This window comes from Chiloscyllium punctatum, chromosome 38 (assembly GCF_047496795.1).
Source record: "Chiloscyllium punctatum isolate Juve2018m chromosome 38, sChiPun1.3, whole genome shotgun sequence".
NCBI lineage: Eukaryota > Metazoa > Chordata > Chondrichthyes > Orectolobiformes > Hemiscylliidae > Chiloscyllium > Chiloscyllium punctatum.
Genome location: NC_092776.1, coordinates 47,104,757 through 47,125,353, shown reverse-complemented (window position 1 = coordinate 47,125,353; position 20,597 = coordinate 47,104,757). Strand labels below are relative to the sequence as shown.

Genomic DNA, 20,597 nt, shown 5'->3' with positions numbered 1-20,597 from the left:
CATTTATTGTCTCCCTCACCTTTTAAATAAAGGTGATCTGTTGCTACTTTTTCCAGTCCTCTGGAATTTCTCCAGAATCTAAGGATTCTTGGAAGATCACTATGAGTGCATTCACAATCTCTGTAGTTACTACTTCTTAATCTCAGGATGCATTCCATCAGGTCCAAAGGACTTGTCAGTCGTTAGTCTCATTAGAATCCCTAGTGCATTTTGTCTGGTGATATAATTGTTTTTATTTCCTCTCATCCCTTTGTCCCTTGACTATTTCGTAATTCTGTAACGCTATTAACGTCTTCCACTTTGAAGACTGATGCTATACGCAAATCAGAAGGTTGACGGTGATTAAGTCCAGGCTACGATTCTAAAGATCTAGGCTAATGTTGCAATCCCACAATGGCCTTTGATGGAATTTGAATTCAATTAATAAACCTGGAAAATAAATTAGTCTCAGTAATTGTGATCATGAGAACATTGTCAACTGTTTGAAAACATCAATCCTGCCATTTAAGGAAACAAATCTGCTATACTTGTGATCTGGTCTTCATGTGAATCCAAACTTACAGCAATACATTAACTTCCTTCAATTGACCTAATTGCCTCAGAAATGTTGAGCAAGCTGCCCCATTTAAGGGCAACTAGAGACGGGCAAGAAATGCTGGTTTTGTCAGTGAAGTCAACATCTCGTGAAAAAAAAATAAAAAGACATCAGCCAGCCACAATAGATGCCAGGAATTGACTGCACGTGTGCCACTCATATCATATTACCATCCTTGCACTGAGACTATGGCTGGCTGTATATTCAATGTGCTACAGTTCCAGAGAAGCAGCCTTTTTAATCCACAATCATGAGAGTTAGCCTGCTGTAGGAGACAAGACGCAGCAGCAGTGGAGGTGAAGAGGAACAGGTAGTGGTAGCGTCAGGCCCCAAGCACTGAGCCTGGGTCAGTCTTGGAAAGGGCAACTGCTTCCATCACATATGAAGGACATTGGCGGTAAGTTTGCACAAGCATGGTCCTTGCATCACCCAGATTTGATGTTTACATGATGCACAGACAAAATAAAAATCAAGAATTTTGACTCATCCCATGTATGGAATAAAACTCCGAGGATGGATTTTCCTGGCAAAAGGTAATTAGATTGCCTGATAGAGCTGCCCTTTGAAGCCTCTGTCTTTGCACTCTGCAGGGTGCCAAGGAAACTTCAATGTTCCAGGGGTTCATGCAGGTAATTTTTTTTTAGAAGTTACGTTATCAGTCTTTATTTTAAAAAAAAAGTTCAATATAAATCAGTAAGTAATTTGGTGTTCTCATCCATCGTCCTAACTCAATTCAACTCTTCAATCCTTCTGCACCATTCAGTGAGGCCATGGCTGATCTGCTTGTGGTTTCAACTCCGTTCTACAGTCTGCCCATCATATCTAGCTCAGTCTCAAATAAATTCAATGACAGCATTCAACAATCTCCAGGGATCAGCATTCCAGAGGGTGAAAGATAAAAGTGAAGATATCCTCTCAGCTTTTGGGAGAGGTCCTTGTAGCACAGCTGTGATTTTAGCTAGGTATTAAGTTACTTATCTTACGTACATCATGGATACCAACTTAAGAGCCCTATCAGTCCATGCTGACCACGATCCCAAACTAAACTAGCCCGACATAGCCCATATCCCCCCAAACCCTTCCTATTCATGAACTTATCCAAATGCCTTTTAAACACTAACTTTACCTGCATCACTTTCTCTGGCTGTTCATTCCACACATGAACCACTGTGAAAAGGTTGCCTCTCATGTCCTTCATAAATCTCTCCCCTCTTACCTTAAAAAGATGCCTAGTTTTAGATTAGATTAGATTACTTACAGTGTGGAAACAGGCCCTTCGGCCCAACAAGTCCACACCGCCCTGCCGAAGCGCAACCCACCCATACCCCTAACCTAACACTACGGGCAATTTTAGCATGGCCAATTCACCTGACCTGCACATCTTTGGACTGTGGGAGGAAACCGGAGTACCCGGAAGAAACCCACGCAGACATGGGGAGGACGTGCAAACTCCACACAGTTAGTCGCCTGAGGCGGGAATTGAACACGGGTCTCTGGCGCTGTGAGGCAGCAGTGCTAACCACTGTGCCACCGTGCCGCCCATTTTGAACATCCCATCCTCGGAAAAGACCCTCATCATTCACCTTATCTATGCTCATGACTTTATAGCTTCAGGCTCTGAGACACTGTAACCACAATCCCTATACCTTTCAGACTTAATCTCTTTTCTGTTCTGTATGGTTTTATTCAAGTCTGCTTGTGGTTAGAGAAAGATGAGGTAAATGGAATCAAGCAGCTTTAAGCATCAGTGCAGTAATAAAAAAATTAAAACTCCTATTCAGACATATAAACCATTGTCATTGCTGCAGATCTCCAAGACAAAATAATAATTGGCCTTTGCTGCAACTATGTCACAGAATCTTTGATGAATTGAAATACATAAAAAAGGTACTCTACATAGGGATGAATTACTATGTCACATATAGACCCATATTATTGTCTGGATTGTTACATTATGCTGTTTTGGGACAATTTCTTTAGGTACACATTCCTCTTTTGTAGTCTAATCGAGCTTTGTTAAAAGAATGCATATGCATTAACTCAGGAAAAGAGCTTGGCTTCAGTGCAACAGCAGAGGCGTTGTCTAAATCTGCCCTTTTAAATAATTTGACTCTGGAGATGATATTTTGACATAACTTCCTTTCAAGGTTTAGCAGCAGGAAGGCTTTAACTATAGTCAATGTCTACAATACTTCACAGTTGGCAAATCCTTTTGTAGCATAAATAACTAAATTAATTAATACATGGAAGTTGTCATGTCCAAAGATGCCTTCTTTGAAGATGCTGCCTTGTTTTGCTCATCTGGGCTGGAGCAAGCTTGCAAAAGCTGGAAGCTGATTACTGAAGCTGTTAAGCAGACACTATTAATTTAACCATTTTAACACTTAACTTCAGAGGAACCTCACTTATTTTATGTTCTCAGCAAGCCTTCACACAGTTAGTTAATCTCTAATACTACTCTGAAAGAATCAGTTCACAAAAAAAAACTGTTAAATGCACAAAGAACTTGTGACAGTATGAACATTCACTTGTTTCTCAGAGGCACATTGTAACAGCACAATTCAACCATTGGTTCAATTACTATTTAGGTTGTGGCAATTAATTGGTTAAAACAAATTAATGAATGCTACATTTTTACTGGTTGCACAGAAGGACTGCGCTGAAAAATCCAATTCCCTCCAAGCCAGACAATGAGCATACACACATGTACAAATGTCATCTAGTTGTTCAAACACTGCTTCACAGATGGTGAAGTGCATTATTGCTTAAGTAAGAAGGCACTAACATCTACATTGATTCTAGTTCATTAAACAGCCAATTTGACTGCATTGCCAGAAAATATAATCTCCTACACTATTTAATTACGTGATATTACGCCTTCCATTGATTGTACTTTTAATTAACCATCTGCAATATTTTAGACAATTTGAATAATGAATAGAGTACTCAAATTTACCAAGCGATTGAATATTCAATTATGAAAATAAGCTTGATGTTACAACATCAGTCTAGGGACAAAGAGGAACTTGCGTAACAGACTTTGCAACGGTCTGTGGAGCAATATTCCAGTCACTGCTCGACGCATACAAAACTTGGACCGTGTATTAGCATCAGTCAGGAAGCTCAAACACTTTCATTTGAATTGCCTTCATAACGTAGCACAACAAAATAACAGACGCTAAGGCGCTCACCCCCTTGACATGCCAAAAAACAACACATTTCCACTGGGTACATTGTGACTATCCCACTCTACCAAACTTCCTAGATGATAAATATGCTTACAATCACTTCAAAAGCTGAATAAAAATAACAAGATCATGGCCCAAATGACCAGAGCAGCAAAATGTGGCCTCTTTTCGGTGTCAAGTTTTGGGACTCTAGAAGCTCAAGTTCAGACACACCCACCTGCGATAGGTTTAGGGTTGATTTGTGCTGTCCAGGATCCTCTCCAAAACGGAGCTCAGTGCAGACTTGGACTAGATAGATGGAGCTTACTCTGGAAATCCTTTACTGGTTAATACCTGGCCTAACTCATAGTCAGCATAAATGAACTGAGCACTAGAACTAATCACCCAAGGCAACACATGCATCCACTTGACCTGAACACACACAAACAACTACTCTTCCACCCTCCCTCCACCTCTACATGAATACATGTACCCAACTGGCTCTCCACCTGAGTCAATTACCCACCCAGCTAGACCGCCAACACGATCAGACTACTCCCCCAACTTAACCAAACCTCACCCTGGACTGACTGCCCTTCTATTCATTCAAAAATACACACATTGAAACCTTTCAAAACATGACTGAAATACAGCTGCTATCGTACCCTCCCCTCCTCCACTTAAAATCCGCGTGCAGAGCCTGCAACCCATTTCTGCTGCAACTGTAATCAGATGCTCTGACTGCAAGTGAGCAGCTTTGTTGGGAGCAGAAAACTTTGAAGGTTACAACTATGTGCCAGCACCACCATTGTCTTCAACCATTATTGATGTGTAAAAGTTCACAGATCGTGGACTTCTCTCTATAATTTCTGGTGGTTATGGCTATCCACTTCATTAATTGTCACAATTAATGTAAAAGTTACCATGATTCGACATAACTGATCTTATAACCAGTTGTTTTCTCCCTTTTCCTGCTACTGAATGACATAAATGGTCTCTTTGACATTTCCTCATTTAGAGCTGCCATGATAATAAATAAAAGTGGCTGAAATAGCAATGGAGAAGTTTTTGTGATCAGATTCAAGGTAAATTTCAGAGGAAAATATGCCTGTTGACTGTGCAATGGACAAATTGAGCTAACTCTTCTCAATTGCAGCATGACCACCAAAACTCTTAGTCCCTCTCTAACAGGAGGTCACCTTGTGAATTACTGTAGCACACCTGCTCAAGGTATAGTGAAAGGAACCCAAATTAAGCTCAGTGATGCGAAGAATGTCACCAAGCTGAATGAACAAAACATACCAAAGAAGCACTTTATCCAGGAAATCTTCAAATGGTTAATATCTGCCCTAACTCATTAACTAGCAGAAATGAACTGAACACCATAACCCCAACTCAACATCCACCTGACCTGACCATACATGAATGTGACTACTCTTCCCTGACTATATTTGGCCACGCCATAATCTCTGATGCTATGACTAGAACTATTAATGTAGCAAGCAAATCTGTTATTACCATAGGATCCTGGATCAAAAGATGGGCTATTCATTTATAAATGAATGAAAAATCTGTAAAACTCTGCTAGAGGAAAGAGTTGAATATATCCTGTTCCATGGGAGCAGACTACAATGCATCAATTATTTTTTCAATCCAAGATTCACAGGTTAAGGGATCTATGACAAATGCAACTTTATGAAGTTTTGTTACAGAACAACCTTAATCAGAGCGAATAATAGGCCTTGTGAGGATAAATGGCTGACCCCTGCTCCCACAAATATTGGAGGATTCTTGGCCAATCTGGGGAAATTCAATCATGTTATTTTTTTATTAAGTAGCTAGTTGCAGAGGGTTGCCACAAGAATGCTCAAACTATTTTAGTCAGTAAATCTTTTTTGTGCAACATGTTGGTCATTGTCTCCTTTCAGTTATCATTCATCTATTAGTGTATTTCAACACACAAACTGTCATCAGTTACACAACTTGCCATGTTGATAATGAATCAACAATCTCCCAAAATCTATTCCAGTGTCTGAATAACTTGTGAGGTCTATAATAAACTGAATTTCAAGCAAAATAAAATACCATGTGAAATCAGACATACTTCAAGTCTTTATTTTAAGATGTAAATTTTGTCGACTGTCCTAATTGGATTAAAACAGTTTACAACTCAATTTTACAGATTAAAATAGACTAAGAACGACATATAACAGGCTAAGAACCAATATCACATACCATTAAAGTATTTCAATTAGTGTTATCATTTCAGATTTTGTCAGCTGATGACTGCAATGTTCAGTTTCACTTTCAACTCCTCAGATAATGAAACAGCCCACACCTGCATGCATACAATGCCAATTTGACAATTACCATCACCAACCCCCCATCAATATCCTGAGGGGTTAACCATTGACCAGAAAGTGAAATGGGCCAGCTATGCAAATACTGTAGTCGCAAGAGGACTTCTACAGCAACTAACTCACCTCCTGACTCCCTAAAATGTCTGCACCATCTAAAGGCACAAATCAGGAACGTGACAGAATACGTTCAATTTGCCTGGATGAATGCCTTCCAACACCCAAGAATTTTGAAATCATCCAAAGCTAAACTACCAAGCTGATTGGCACCCCACCAACACTTTAAACTTCACTCCCACCAGCAGTGATGCAGTGTGGCACTCCCATGTATCATCTAAAAGCTGTATGCAGCAACTTAATGCTTCCAACCTAAAACCTCAATACGTAGAACAAGCACAGAATGCCATCACTTTCAAATTCCACTTCAACCCGTCTGGAAATATATTGCCATCTTTTCATAGTTACAGGATCAAAATTCCTACTTAACAGCACTGTGGGCATATCTCCACCCACTGAGCCTGCAGAAGTAGGCCTATCACTACCTCCAATAGGGCAACTATGGATAGGCAATATATATTCGTTGAAACATGGATCGAATGGCATTCTTCAGTGCTCAATAACCAACTGTGACATTTCACAAATAAAAGAAATGATATAAAGTCAGTAACCTTATATATTTCAGCTCTTCTCGGGGTGCTCACTCTTTTGTGTTCAACAAGGTAAATGCTGATGGTGTACTGAATTAGTTCACTGAAAAACATGTGAAACCAGTCTCCATGAATGACCAAATTAGGGTGGAGCACACATCCCTCTGTCAGATGAGGAGTGCATACTCCCTCTATACTAGAACTAGATGGAGTTGATTGCTAAAGGCTTCTCGCCAAGATAAATTTGCAGATTGGACTGGTAATATATCTGGGAGGCAAAAGCAGAAAGAACACATCCAGAGAATGAACTGCATACAACCTTGGCTCCTAGCCACAGACACATAGCAAATCTTTATAATTTGCTTTAAAAATGTGACAAAGCTGATTTAGTGTTCTTAGTCAGTCTTTTTTTCAGATATACATGTAAAACAGAACAAAATGTAGATAGAATGACTAGTTACAATAGCATTTATAGCTCAAGATTGCAGTTAAACAATAGATCAATGCACATAAATCGAAAAGTGAAGAGTTTAGTTAAAATCTGTTGTTACGCAGAGGAAGGGGTAGACCATTCCAATTAAAATTCATTACAACATTAGAGTCAATCAACTCCTGCCATCATGAAATTCAGAAAGAAGGACATCTCATGCAATCAATCTTTTTTAAAAAGGTCCTCAAAACTGAAGTCAATATGTCAGAAATATCACGATATCAATGGAATGTGAAATATATTCCATGAGAAAGCCAATTCTTAAACCACACACCTACATTAGGTTTTCCTATTTTTGTGGTTATATTCAGTCATTATACTGCACACTTCAGATATTTAGTATTAACTCGAGGCACCTATCTCAAAATGCACGGTATAATGACAGCAGTTCTTTTTAAATACAGTTTTGAAAGATCAGACAATGAACTGCCACAGTACAATGCTTTGTGTAGTTTGATGGATTTTCCATCGTACAGTAGTTCTTAAGAAGTGGCTTTTCTTAAAAATATAAGAACAAGTTATCCAAAATTTCCACATTAGTGGAAAGGTACCTTCACTTGTGTGGTCAAGACAGTGTTTACATGAAAAAGCTTCTTGTTGTGACTGGATAAGCACTTACATCTAAAAGATATTAGAACATCAAGAAAGCATAGGCTTTCAAGTTGAACGTCTGATCAGCACATCTGCCATGGTCACTACTTGTGCATTTTCAAAGAAAGGTAATTTTTTTATAAATATGCAGGACAGTTTTACAAAGGCAACAAAATCAACACTACACAAATAACAGGTTCATCTTCAGCTTTGTAGTTTCAAATGAAAAATGGCAAAACAACTTGCAGGTGATTCATAAATAATACTTAAATCATTACAGTATGATCATTCACAAGGCAAGTACATCCCAGGAGAGAAAATTAAGAACGGTTCACATTTATACAGAAATTATCTCCAAATATTAATACAATAAACCAGTTGGTTTTGGCTATTTTGCACATTGTTTAAAATATATACAGTACATACAATAGATTACTCAACTTCCCTTCGAATCAGTTTCAGTGCAGTACAACAGTAGCTGCTGTAAAGCAAGCAATTTATACTTAACCTGATATGAAAACTAAATAGTTAATTGTTTCATTAGACAAGTTCCATTCTGGCACTAATTTCTGGATAGTAGCTTTTAAAAATACATGTCCTCTTTGTCAACTCCTGTGTCCGACTCAACAACTCAGGATGCATCTGTCATCTTGAGTAATTCCAGCAATGCACCAACAGCTCCAAAATAACCCTAAAGATGAAGAGGAACAGATTTGATTGGACTGTCAGTGGCTTCTCCTCGAATTATATTTTCAAGTGCACAATTATTCAATAAAACAAATTACAGTGGAATAACTTTACACAGCATAGACATAACATACCTCAACCAGTGAGATTAAAAGTACTGAAATAATTTTTAATATCGCCCTTTTTTCCCCTCCTTCCCTTCCTATTTGAAAATAATTTTGATACTCTCCTTATGTCAGAAACACACTTTACTATTCCACCAACAAGCAATTACATACTGAATGCCTTAGTGGGCTTCTGTCCTTTTCAGTTCAGTGAAACTAGTAGAGGTTGTCACATGCTCATAATCTGTTGGGTGAGAAGAATTCCAATAATCCTATATTTCACCACATGGTGTGATTTGTACTACAGAGTTTATTTCGATTAAGTAGGAAACAATTTTGGCAATATTCAAATTCATATTCAAAACCTATATAAATAGATCTGTAAACATATTAAATATATCTATGGCACATACAGGAGTTTACTATGACTGATCTGTGTAACTGTTTTTTTTTGTTGCATTACTGCTTTCCATTAAAGAGCACTGAGCCAAAACCTGTTAAATAGACAGAGAAAACAAAGAATTTCCCAACAAGCTTGCAGTCTGTCAGATGCGACCATTTGCAAGGCTACTTTGACTGTGTGAAATGAGTGAGAGAAGGATTGCTGGTGCTGGGGCTACCATTGGACCTTGTAGGGCGTACTGTTGACAATATGATAGATAGGAAGAGGAATCTCACCTTGGAAATCCAGATAGCCCAATAGATCATCCTGGGCACAGTAACCAGATCCTACACCTTGTGGTACTATCATTGGTGTGTTTAGCTAGCTCGCTACCCTAGATTATTTCCAACATCCAATAGAAACATTTATAATATTTCAGCCTGGACCTGCATGTGCATGGATAGTGGGTACATCACAAGAAGAAATGTAAGGAGGTGGTTTGGTAAAATAGTGACTTTAAGGCAAGTAGTAGCATCAGAACAAAGTCATTTGGCCAATCAAGCCTGTTCCAATGAGTTCATGGGTGACCCAACAACCCACAATTCCACTTTCACGCCTTTGTCTTGTAACCCTTGATTCACTTATAGATTAAAAATCTGTCCCCCTCAGTCTCAAAAATACTTAATGACCCAGTTTTGACATTCCTCTGTGGGAAAGAATTCCACAGTTTCATTACTTTCACAAAGCAAGTTCCTCATCTGTCTGAAATGGGCGATGCCTTACTCTGAGATTATGCCCTCTGGTGCTAGACACCCACACATAATGGAAACAATTTTGTTGTATCTATACTGTCAAGCTCCCAAAGAATATTTTATGATTCAATAATATCACTCCATTACTGTTCTAAACTCCAAGGAATACAGGTTCAACTACTCAAAACTCTCATATTCAGGATCAATCTAATGAACACAATCTGGACTGCCTCCAATCCCAGTAGTTAACCACAATTAGGATACTTTTCTTAGATCAGAGGATCAAAACAGTTCACAGAATTCTAGATGTGGCTAGGGATTGGAGGCAGTCCAGAGAACACTCATTAGGTTGACTCTGGGGATAGAGGGAAGGACATAAACGCATTGGGAGATACTAGAGAAAACTCACTAGAGTATATCATCTGGAATAGGCAGGTTATTTTAGGAGGAAAGATTGGATATGCCACACTTTAAAATCGTGGGAGTTTAGGAAATCAAGAAGAAACTTAATTAAAACATGCAGGATCCTGAGGGACTTAGACAAGATATATGTGGAAAGGATGTTTCCTCCTGTGGAGGAATCTAGAACTAAGGGTTTTAAAAAAGGTCATGCATTTAGGAATTTTTTTTCCAGAATTGAAAGTCTTTGAACCCCTCCTCAAAAAGCAGTAGCAAGAGTGAATACATTCTTGATAAGCAAGGAGGTGAAAGGTTATCATGAGAAGGCAGAAATGTGGAGCAATCATTTCAGTAGTTATCTTGTTGAATGGTGGAGCAGGGTCAAGTAGTTAAGTGGAAAATTCCTGTTCCTCTTCCATATGCCTGGATGTAGACAATTTAATCTTCAATCTTCAATTTCCAAAAGCATCTTTTTCCTCCTTCCTCATATTCATATACCCCCTTTTAGCTTTTCAGCTTTCTCAGAGTTTCCAACATTTTCATCAACATGATGAGCTACTTTCACCAAGTTCACCAGTTACTTCAACATTTGGGTCTTTGCTTTTGTACATTTTGTTTTCATTCAGACAATCAGCATTTAGGCGTCTTGGTTGTGCAAAATCAATTATGTTAGTTTTCTAGAAGTAACAAACAAAGCACCACTAATCCAGAATCTGGTTTACTGTTTAGGGTCTGGTAGAAGGGGATTTGTAATTTTATGTGGCTTTCCACAGATCCCACTTTGTCACATACTATACTTATGGCTCCATCTACTGGTGCAATACCATGGCACCATGACATTACAGAGAACTGGCCAATTACAATAACCTCCACCTGCAAAATCCCTTCAAGTCATAACTTCCTAACTTGGAATGATCTCATTGTTCCTTCGCTGTTGCTGAGACAAAACCCTGGAACCTCTTTCCTAGCAGTGCTTGTGGGTGTTCGTACACCAAACACATGGACTGCAATGGCTCAAGATGTTGGCTCATCACTTATCAAACAGTACTGGGGTGGGCAATAAATGGCAGTCTAACCAATGACACACATATGCTGGGAAAGAATACCTTTTTAAGAAAATAACAATGACCTTGCTGCACTTGTCCTTCTTCAACAACAGTACTCGATTCATTTGCATATTTGATAAATGCAACTCCACTCCAGCAAATTGAGTGATCCTAGGTATTTTTTATTTAACCTGTCCAGAAATATTATTACATACAGCAGGTGGGCTTTGAACCTAAGCTCCTGGCTCAGATATAGAGACAATACCACTGTGCCATCTGAGCCCAATTGAGTAACTATAGCCTAAGTTAATAGATTTACACTAGGTGTCCTCCTGGGTATGAGATTTCATGGTCTTGGTTGCTTTACAAAAACAAACTGCTTGCACCTATTATGATACACTCCCTTGGTAGATAGAACTTGAATCTGGATCTTCTGGTCTAGAAGTAGTAGGATAATGCACCTTCATAATCCAAGTTGATTATCTTCAACTTGGTTGAATGAATTCAATTAGATGGTTGAATTCTGTACATTCAAATCTTGCTCTGGCTTTAATCAATTCAGCTAAACTGGAGCCATTTCTACAATACAAAGTTGACACTCACTTCATGTTCCAAGAATAAGGCTTTCAATTGCCCATTGGACCAATAATCCATAGCATAAGCCAGTAATTTCATGGAGACCATATTGATTCTCAGGAAGTTTCCAACGAACACTACCCTGTTGATGTTCTGCAATCAAGCAAAGAAATAACAAAATTAGGACTAAAAACAGGATTAATTTTGAAAAATTTCTGCTGGATAGTTATATTATGGAATATATTAAGATCCTTTACGTCACCTCAGAGTCAGTTTTCAACTGATGGAATGGTAAGAAGGCAACAATTGTATTCAATGTCATGACGTGCAGGTTAGGCTTTTAAAAAAAAAGTTTCTATTCCTGATACATGCTAGAACATTACATCTAAATGTTGGAAGGACATTGCTTTGCTTGGTCTTACAGCTAACTGCTAATTACCTGACCCTGGACGCACCTAAGGTTAGTCAATCTTCCCAGCCAGTCTCCAATTCATTGCACCATAACTTAAGGGTGAGAACTATTCTTATGAGAGAGTATAAAGAGGTAATCTCCAGTTTCAGTAACTTTCAGTGTTTAGAAGTTATTAACAAATTTTATTGAATTATTTTAAATTTAAGTTAGGGCAGCTTGCCTTATCTCACTGGGACTGGCATCTTCTCCTTCTGTCCATCCATGAAAACAATGTCATGTCTTGCGCCCCATTTGGAAAACAGTGAAAAACATTTTCATTGTCCTGTTCGCCGAGCTGGGAATTTTCAACGAGCATCTGAGCTACAAATCTTCTCCCAAATTTTCATTGTCCCTTCCTCGATACTGGACACTGTGCAGAGATTAGTACTGGAGTAGGTGATGTATGTGTGTCAAGTTTCTTGGTCTGTTGTTTCACTATACATGTTAAAAGTTTGATTTAAAATGGTTTCATACCTTCATTAAAACACTGGGCTACGGAATTACCTGAAACATGTTAAGCATCAGGTGGCACGGTAGCTCAGTGCTGCTGCCTCTCAGCACCAGGGACCTAGGTTCAATTTCAGCCTCGGGCGACGGTCTGTGTGGAGTTTGCACATTCTCCCTGTGGCTGCGTGAGTTTCCTCCCACAATCCAAAGATGTGCAGGTCAGGTGAATTGGCCATACTAAATTGCCCCATAGTGTTAGGTGCATTCGTCAGAGGGAAATGGGTCTGGGTGGGTTACTCTTTGAAGGGTCGGTGTGGACTGGTTGAGCCAAAGGACCTATTTCCACACTGTAGGGAATCTAATCTAATCTTCATGCTGCATAATTCTGAGGTCAAAGACTTTAAAGTGGAATCATACTGACCACAATACAAAGAGACAAAGGACCATATCCCAAAGCTCTTAAAAGCAACATACTACCATCTTACAAATTTTGAAAAGATTATTGTCTACAACATATATTTTCAACATGCATGCTATTTTCTACAAGTTTACTGTATAATCGAAGCAGGCCTGTGAGTTCTAAAAATGTGCTAAATATTTTAAAGGCCTGGGCTAAAATGAAAAATCACAAGTTATGATGTAACTGTTCAAATACATTTCTATAAACACCACCAATTGTGCATAAACAGAAGACTGCGTCCAAGACGTCTGTCCCTGCACTTTGATAGCCCTGTACAATGCTGCTTGATCTCCATGCTACAAGGCAACACTGTAAAGAAGCTCAAAGCACTGAGAATATATGTCAAGACTGATTCGAACTTGATTCACAGCATCTTCAAATTGGATTTCCAAAAAGACAAATCATGCAAGCAGTGCTCATCATAATTATGAATTTGATTCTAGAACACTGCTATATGGTACCTTTTTTCAGAGTAAAACTCAGGTTTTCAAACTTTCATGGAGATACTATTAGGAACGTAAGAGTAAGCTATTCAGCCACTTGTGCCTGTTCTGCCATTCTCAATCATTGCTGATCAGCCACCTCAGCACCATACTCCCAAATCTCTTGATGTCATTAGTAACTAGAAATCCATCAATCTCTCTCAAACTTATTCAATGACTTAGCTTCCACAGCCCATGATCCCCTCCTGACAGTTTTGTCATGATAGAGTAATGGCAACACTGCTCTCCCATGCAGGCATCCAACTTAAATGCCACGTGATCGGGACTCAAGCTGCTGCAGGCATCTTCATTGCTTGCTCAACTTAGGTTGTCAATATTCTGAGCAGTAACTAAGACAACAGGATGATGAGATAAGATTCTGCCCCTTAATTTAGCTCCCACTTTTGTTATGAAGATGTGGGTGAACTATACATTTTGAGAGAGTTAAAAGCTAACAGTGACGTCATCAAGCGTTCTCAATAAGACACAATGCAACACATGCTCCAGCTAGTGGAGTAGCTGGTTGCCTGGAAACGACAAAACACAGATTCGAATTAGGCCAATCAGTTCAAATTATACCCCCCAAAAAATACCAAATTCCAATCAATCTTAAAAGCCAATGACACAATCTGATGCTCTGGGGAAAAATTAAACAGTTGAGAGAACTGCCAAGCCCCAGCATGTAAACAGACTGCCTGAAAAATAGCTCTCTTAAAAGTACCTTTATCGAACAGTAACCTGTGACACAGAATCCCCAAGAAAAGACGACACAGCATGGTCCAAGTAGAAGAACTGACAGCTGCCTGGTTTTGAGATAGGAAGTTTTGTTTTGTAAATCTTAATTGGGAGTTTTATCAGACTAGTATAGAAGGTAACAGGTAGGTTAGAGTAAGGAATTGTAAATAATTGTTAGTTAATTATTCTTTGTTATGCTTTAAGAAATAAAGTTGTTTATTTTCACTGTAAATAGCTCTTGGCCACTCGAATTTTTACAGATTACTGCACGGGCTAAATCTTTTCTGTGTTGCTGGTTTTAAATTAAGCAGGACAGTTTACACCATGTCGTTAACATGGGGGCTCGGGTCCGGGATTTGAACTGGTTTAGACAGATTTGAATAGATTTGGGGATGTGAAAAATCCCAGCAGATTTAAACACTTGCAGGTTAGTGTCCTCGATCTTTTTAAAAAAAAATGTAGGTGAGACAATTTGTTTACTTTTGGTGACTTGTGGTTGATTAAATTAAAAGTGAGAGAAATGGCTCTTAAAACTGCTAAAGAGGCTCTGGGATTTTAAGATGATTCTCAAGTTTGCCAAGAAAGTTTAGAAGGAAAGAAAAAGGCCGTACTTTTAGAATTAGCAAATAAGTTAGATTTGGGTTTATCCAAGGACAAAAGTAAAGCTGAAATTGGAAGAGAGTTACTCAAATACTTAGGTGTATCTGAGAAACAAAAAAGTGCAGTGGAGGTAGAAAACCTTATATTACAATTGAGGAAAATGGAGTTAGAAGATAAAGAAAGGGAGAGAAAGAGAGAGAGGAGAAAAAGAAAGAGGGAAGGTTCTTAGCTGAGCAAAGAGAGAGAAAAGAAAAGGAGAGACAAAAAGAGAGAGACAATTTGAACTTGAGAAGTTGCAACTTTGTCAGCAAAGTCAAGTTAACAGAATGGAGATTAAGAGAGTAGGTAGTGATATGTCAAAGCTCTGCCACATTTTGATGAGAAAGATGTTGATTTCATTTGAAAAAACTGGCTAGGCAGTTGGAGTGGTCTGAGGATTTATGGGTAATGTTATTTCAGACTAAAGTGGTAGGCAGAGCTAGTGAGGTATTTGCCACGTTGTCAGATGAGGTGTCAAGAGATTATGAAGAAGTTAAACAGGCTACTTTAAGTGCTTATGAATTGGTAGCAGAAGCATATAGACAGCGGTTCAAAAACACAAAGGAGGAATCAGGGTCAGACTTGTGTGGAGTTTGAAAGAATTAAACAAACAGTCATTTTGATCAATGGGTACGTGCTTTGAAAATAGCTTCGAATTTTGAGGCTCGAAGAGAGATTATTCTGCTGGAGGAGTTTAAAAACCTCACTTCCAGAGATGATAAGAATTCACATGGAGGAACAGAAAGTTCAGGAAGTGAGAAGGACAGCAGAATTAGCAGATGAATACAAGTTGGTACATAAGACAAACTTCCAGCCAGAACTTCGTCCTGCGAGGGATAGAGATTGGGAGAAGGGGAGATTTTACACTACTAAACCAAGAATAGACAGCACTGGTAAGATTTTTACCACAGGTTAAAGAAGCCCAAGAGGGTGAACAGGAGGTGAAAGGCCTCAGGTGTTTTCACTGTAATGGAGTGGGACACAGAAAATTACAGTTCCAGTGGTTTCAGAAAGGCACTGGGAAAAGGTGCTTTCACTGCTAAAAGGTGGGTCACGTAAAGAGACAGTGCAGGTCGTTAAAGAAAGGTGCTATGGGAAAAGACGTGGTAAAAGCAGCTAAACCAGCAAGACAAGATGATAAAAGAAATATATGTGAATGCATACTCTGAAAAGGAGGCAGAGAATATTCCGGAGGGTTATTATCTGAAAGACAGAATGCTAAGGCGGAAATGGAGACCACGGCAAGTTAGTGCAGAAAAGAAATGGGCCGAAGTGCACCAGATTGTGTTGCCGGTAGCATCCAGACACGAAGTGTTATGAGTAGCACATGAACTGTAGGTGGTCACCTAGGGGTACGAAAGATTCAGGCAAGGGTACAAAAACGTTTTATTGGCCTGGAATGCACAAGGATATGGTTAACTTTTGCCGTACATGTCATACATTCTAAATGGTAGGCAAGCCACAGGCGGTAAGAAAACCAGCACCTTTGCTGCCAATTCCCGCATTTGAAGATCCTTTCACATGGTTATAATTGATTATGTGCATCCCCTCCTGAGAAATAAAAGTGGGAACCAGTACTGGTTAACCATAATGGACATGCCTACCAGAAGCAATTTCATTACGGAGTATCAAGGCAAAAAAGGTGGTAGAGGAGTTAGTGACTTTCTTCACACGGTATGGGCTACGCAGAGGTTCCGTTGGACCAAGGGTTAATTTTTACTGCTAGGCTGTTTAAAGAGGTTATGGATAATTTAGGTATACAGCACTTTAAATCCAGTGCATATCAGCCTGAATCCCAGGGAGCTTTAGAAAGGTGACATCAGACCTTGAAGTCCATGTTGAGTGCATACTGTCAGGATTACCCGAATTATTGAGATAAAAGGTAACCCATTCATATTGTTTACCATTAGACATGCCCCAACGAATCTCTAATAGGGCAGTTTATTCCCTTTGAATTAATATTCGGTCATGAAGTGAGAGGCTCTTTAAAATTAATTAAAGAAAAATTGACAGGACCAAAGTCAGAGATCTCACACTTAGATTATGTATCGCAGGTGAGGGAGAAATTAAATCGAGTAGGCGAGTTAGTTAAACAGCACCTAAAGAGGGCACAGTAATAGAATGAAACTGGTAGAAGATAAAAGCTCTGAGACGCTGATGATTTCTCAGAGGGGATAACGTGTTAGTACTGTTACCAGTGATAGGGGACCCCTTCAAAGCCAGGTTTAGGTCCTTATCAAATGGAGTAAAGTTGATTCAGGTGAACTATTTAGTAAAGATACCAGATTAAAAAAGGTATAGAGTATGTCATGTGAACCTGTTGAAACCATATTATGTTATGGAGAAACAGGTGTTCGTTACTGCCCCGCAGAATGAGGAATCAATTTCCAGATGTTATGGATTTTGAGATGCCTCAAAATAGATTAAAAAATGAAAAAGGCCTTGAGGAGTAGGATTGGTTAGTAAGCTATGTATCTCACGAACATAGAACGGAGTTGGAAGATTTGTTCCTACAGTACAAGGACATACGTAAGAATCAGATGGGAACGATTAATGCTATTGCACATGAAGTAGACATAGGGGACACTGCTCCGATAAAACACACCTATCAGCTTAATCCTTTCAAAGTCAGACCGGTCCAGATGGTGGTGAAGGCCATGCTCGACGAGGACATCATCGAATCAAGCCAGAGCGATTGGAGTTTGCCAATGACCTTAGTTCACAAACTGGACGGGAGTCAAAGATTCTGCGTGCCTTATCGGAAGATCAACACAGTTACAAAATTGGACTCATATCCAATTCCTAGATTGGAGGACTCTATTGAGAAAGTCTGACAAGCCAGTTACATCACTAAGTTGGACTCAATGTGTGGTTACTGACAGGCACCTTTATCAGAGATGGTGAAACAAATTTCTGCGTTTGTAACCACAAATGGACTATATCAGTTTCAAGAACACACGTGCCACATTCCAAAGACTCATGAACAGAGTTGTGGCTGGGTTAACAAACTGTGCAGTTTATTTGGACAATGTAGTGATTTTAAGTAAGTCCTGGAAAGATCACATGGTACAACTGGCAGAGCTCTTTGAATAATTCTGAGAAGCAAAACTAGTGATAAACCTAAATAAAACTGAATTCGTGAAAGCAGAGGAGACGTTCTTGGGACATAATATCGGTCATGGAAGGCTGACCCCAAAGAATGCAAAGACGAAGGCCATAGAGGAATTTCCATGACCAACCTCAAAGAAAGAGGTGCTTCAATTCTTAGGATTCAGCAGATTCAATCAGAAGTTTGTTCTAAATTTCAGCAGTGTAGTGGCACCGTTAACTGATTTGCTGAAGAGGAACACAAAGTTGCTGCAGACAGAACCATGTCAGGAAGCATTTGACCATTTGAAATTGATATTAACTACCAAACCAGTTTTAGCTACACCAAACCTTTCAAAACCTTTTAAAGTCACCATAGATGCTAGTGACATTGGAGTTGGAGCTGTACCCCTACAGGAAGAGGAGGATGGGATTGAACTGCCAGATGGTTACTTTTCCAAGAAGATCAACATCCACCAGAGGAAACACTTCACAATCGAAAATAAACTATTGAGTTTGGTACCGACCTTACAACATTTTAATGTGTATTTCGTGAACAAGGTGTCAGAGACGGTTGTGTACACTGACCACAATCCATTTACATTCTTAAAACGTTTTAAAGGTAAGAATGAGACACATTTTGTTGGAGTGTTACGTTAAGGACTTTTAATTTAAAAATCACACATATTGCAGGACAGAAGAATGTAATCTCAGATGCATTATTGTGGATTTAATTGATAGTGGTTAGACGAGATTTGTCTTTATTTAATGTTACACAGGTATTTGGGAAGAAGTTACAGTGAACTTATGTTAAAGTTATCTGTATGCTAGGGTAATGTATTTTAAAAAATAGATGGTGGTTCATTTTTCTTAAGGGGGAGGAGATGTTATGAAGATGTGGGTGAACTATACCTTTTAAGAGAGTTAAAAGCTAGCAGTGACAGCATCAAGTGTTCTCAAGAAGACACAAGCAACAGGTGTTCCAGCTACTGGAGTAGCTGGCTGCCTGGAAATGACAAAGAACAGATTCGAATTAGGCCAATCAGTTCAAACTTTACCCCGAAAAATATCAAATTCCAATCAAGTTTGAATTGAGTATATTGACAATCTTAAAAGCCAATGATAAAAATCTGATGCTCTGGGGTATGAGACCCGGGAAAAACTGAACAGTATGTAAACAGACTGCCTGAAAAATAGCACTCTTAAAAGTACCTTTACCGATCAGTAACCTCTAACACAGAATCCCTAAGAAGACGACAAGACACAAGAAGATAGAAAAACCGAAAGCTGCCTGGTTTTGAGATAAGAAGTTTTGTTTTGTAAATCTTAATTGGGAGTTTATCGGATTAGTATTATAGAAGGGAAGAACAGATAGGTTAGAGTAAGGGATTTCAAATAGTTGTTAGTTAATTATTTTCTGTTATACATTTAAGAAATAAAGTTATTAAGTTTTACTTTAAATAGTTCTTGACCACTCGAACTTTTATAGATTACTGCACAGGTTAAATCTTTTCTGTGTTGCTGGTTTTAAATTAAGGAGAGTTGACCCCATGTAACACCTTCCACTCAGTTAGGTTTAGATAAAATTGGGGCCACACTGTCAGCTACTTCGGAGAAACAGTGTTATCACTGTGGAAACACATATAGGAGTGGCGAAAAAAAAGACTTGCAAGGTAATGAATATTGGAGAACTTCAGAGATGTGCCTTGTGCCTCAGACAGTGGGAAGATGCTTTTGCTTTGCTCTGTGCAAAGTACAATTTCTGTCAAGCATAGTCCTGCAAAAGAATCCCAGAGCACTATGATAAGAATAAGCTGTTTATAGGAAGGGTATTATTTAACTGGATTTACCAGAATGATGCCAGGAATGGAGGGTTTGAGTTAAAACAAAATAGGCTGGCACCTTTTCATGACAGTGTAGGAGGTTGTAGGGTGAACTTACGAAGGTTTATGAAATCATGAGGGGTATCGATAAGGTGACTAGCAAAGGTTTTTTTTCCTAATGTGGGGTAGTTCAAAACTAGGGCATATTTTTAAGGGGAGAGAAGAAAAATTTTAAAAAGGCACGAGGGGCAATTTTCTTTACACACACAGAATGTGGTTAGTGTGTGGAATGAAATGTCAGAGGAATTATTGGATGCAGGTACAGTTACAAATGTTTAAAATAAGTTTTGATAAATATGTGAATTGGAAAGGTTTTGACGGGGGGAGGGGAGAAAGAGAGATTGGGTCAAACACAGGCAGGTAGGACAAGCTTTGTTTGGGAACATGGGCAGCGTCGACTAGTTAGACCGACGGGTCCATTTCCATGCTGCACGCTTGTATGACTAAGCTGCTTTGGATGGATCTGTGTGAGACACATCATACTTTTGTCAAAGTACTTGCATGGTGAATAGACAAGTATTACTGGACGCTGTCAGATGGACTTGAAAAATTTGATTAAGCTCCAGAAATAAAAGATTTCGCTAAATCAAAGCAAGGAAACTTTACTGTAATGTTGTGAT

At 39.0% G+C, this 20,597-nt stretch overlaps 1 protein-coding gene across 4 annotated transcripts in view; it reads right to left on the bottom strand.

The window, feature by feature from the left end:
• Positions 1-5,856: 5,856 nt before the first annotated feature.
• The window catches only part of LOC140463594 (pantothenate kinase 1), a 78,328-nt gene continuing 63,587 nt past the window's right edge, over positions 5,857-20,597 (bottom strand). For all 4 annotated transcript variants that reach the window (XM_072557798.1, XM_072557800.1, XM_072557799.1 and 1 more), the window contains 2 exons: positions 11,821-11,946; positions 5,857-8,538 (listed from right to left, as the gene is read on the bottom strand). In XM_072557798.1, the coding sequence (XP_072413899.1) occupies positions 8,479-8,538; positions 11,821-11,946 (186 nt within the window). In that variant the 3' untranslated portion in view covers positions 5,857-8,478. The remainder of the gene's footprint in view (positions 8,539-11,820; positions 11,947-20,597) is intronic.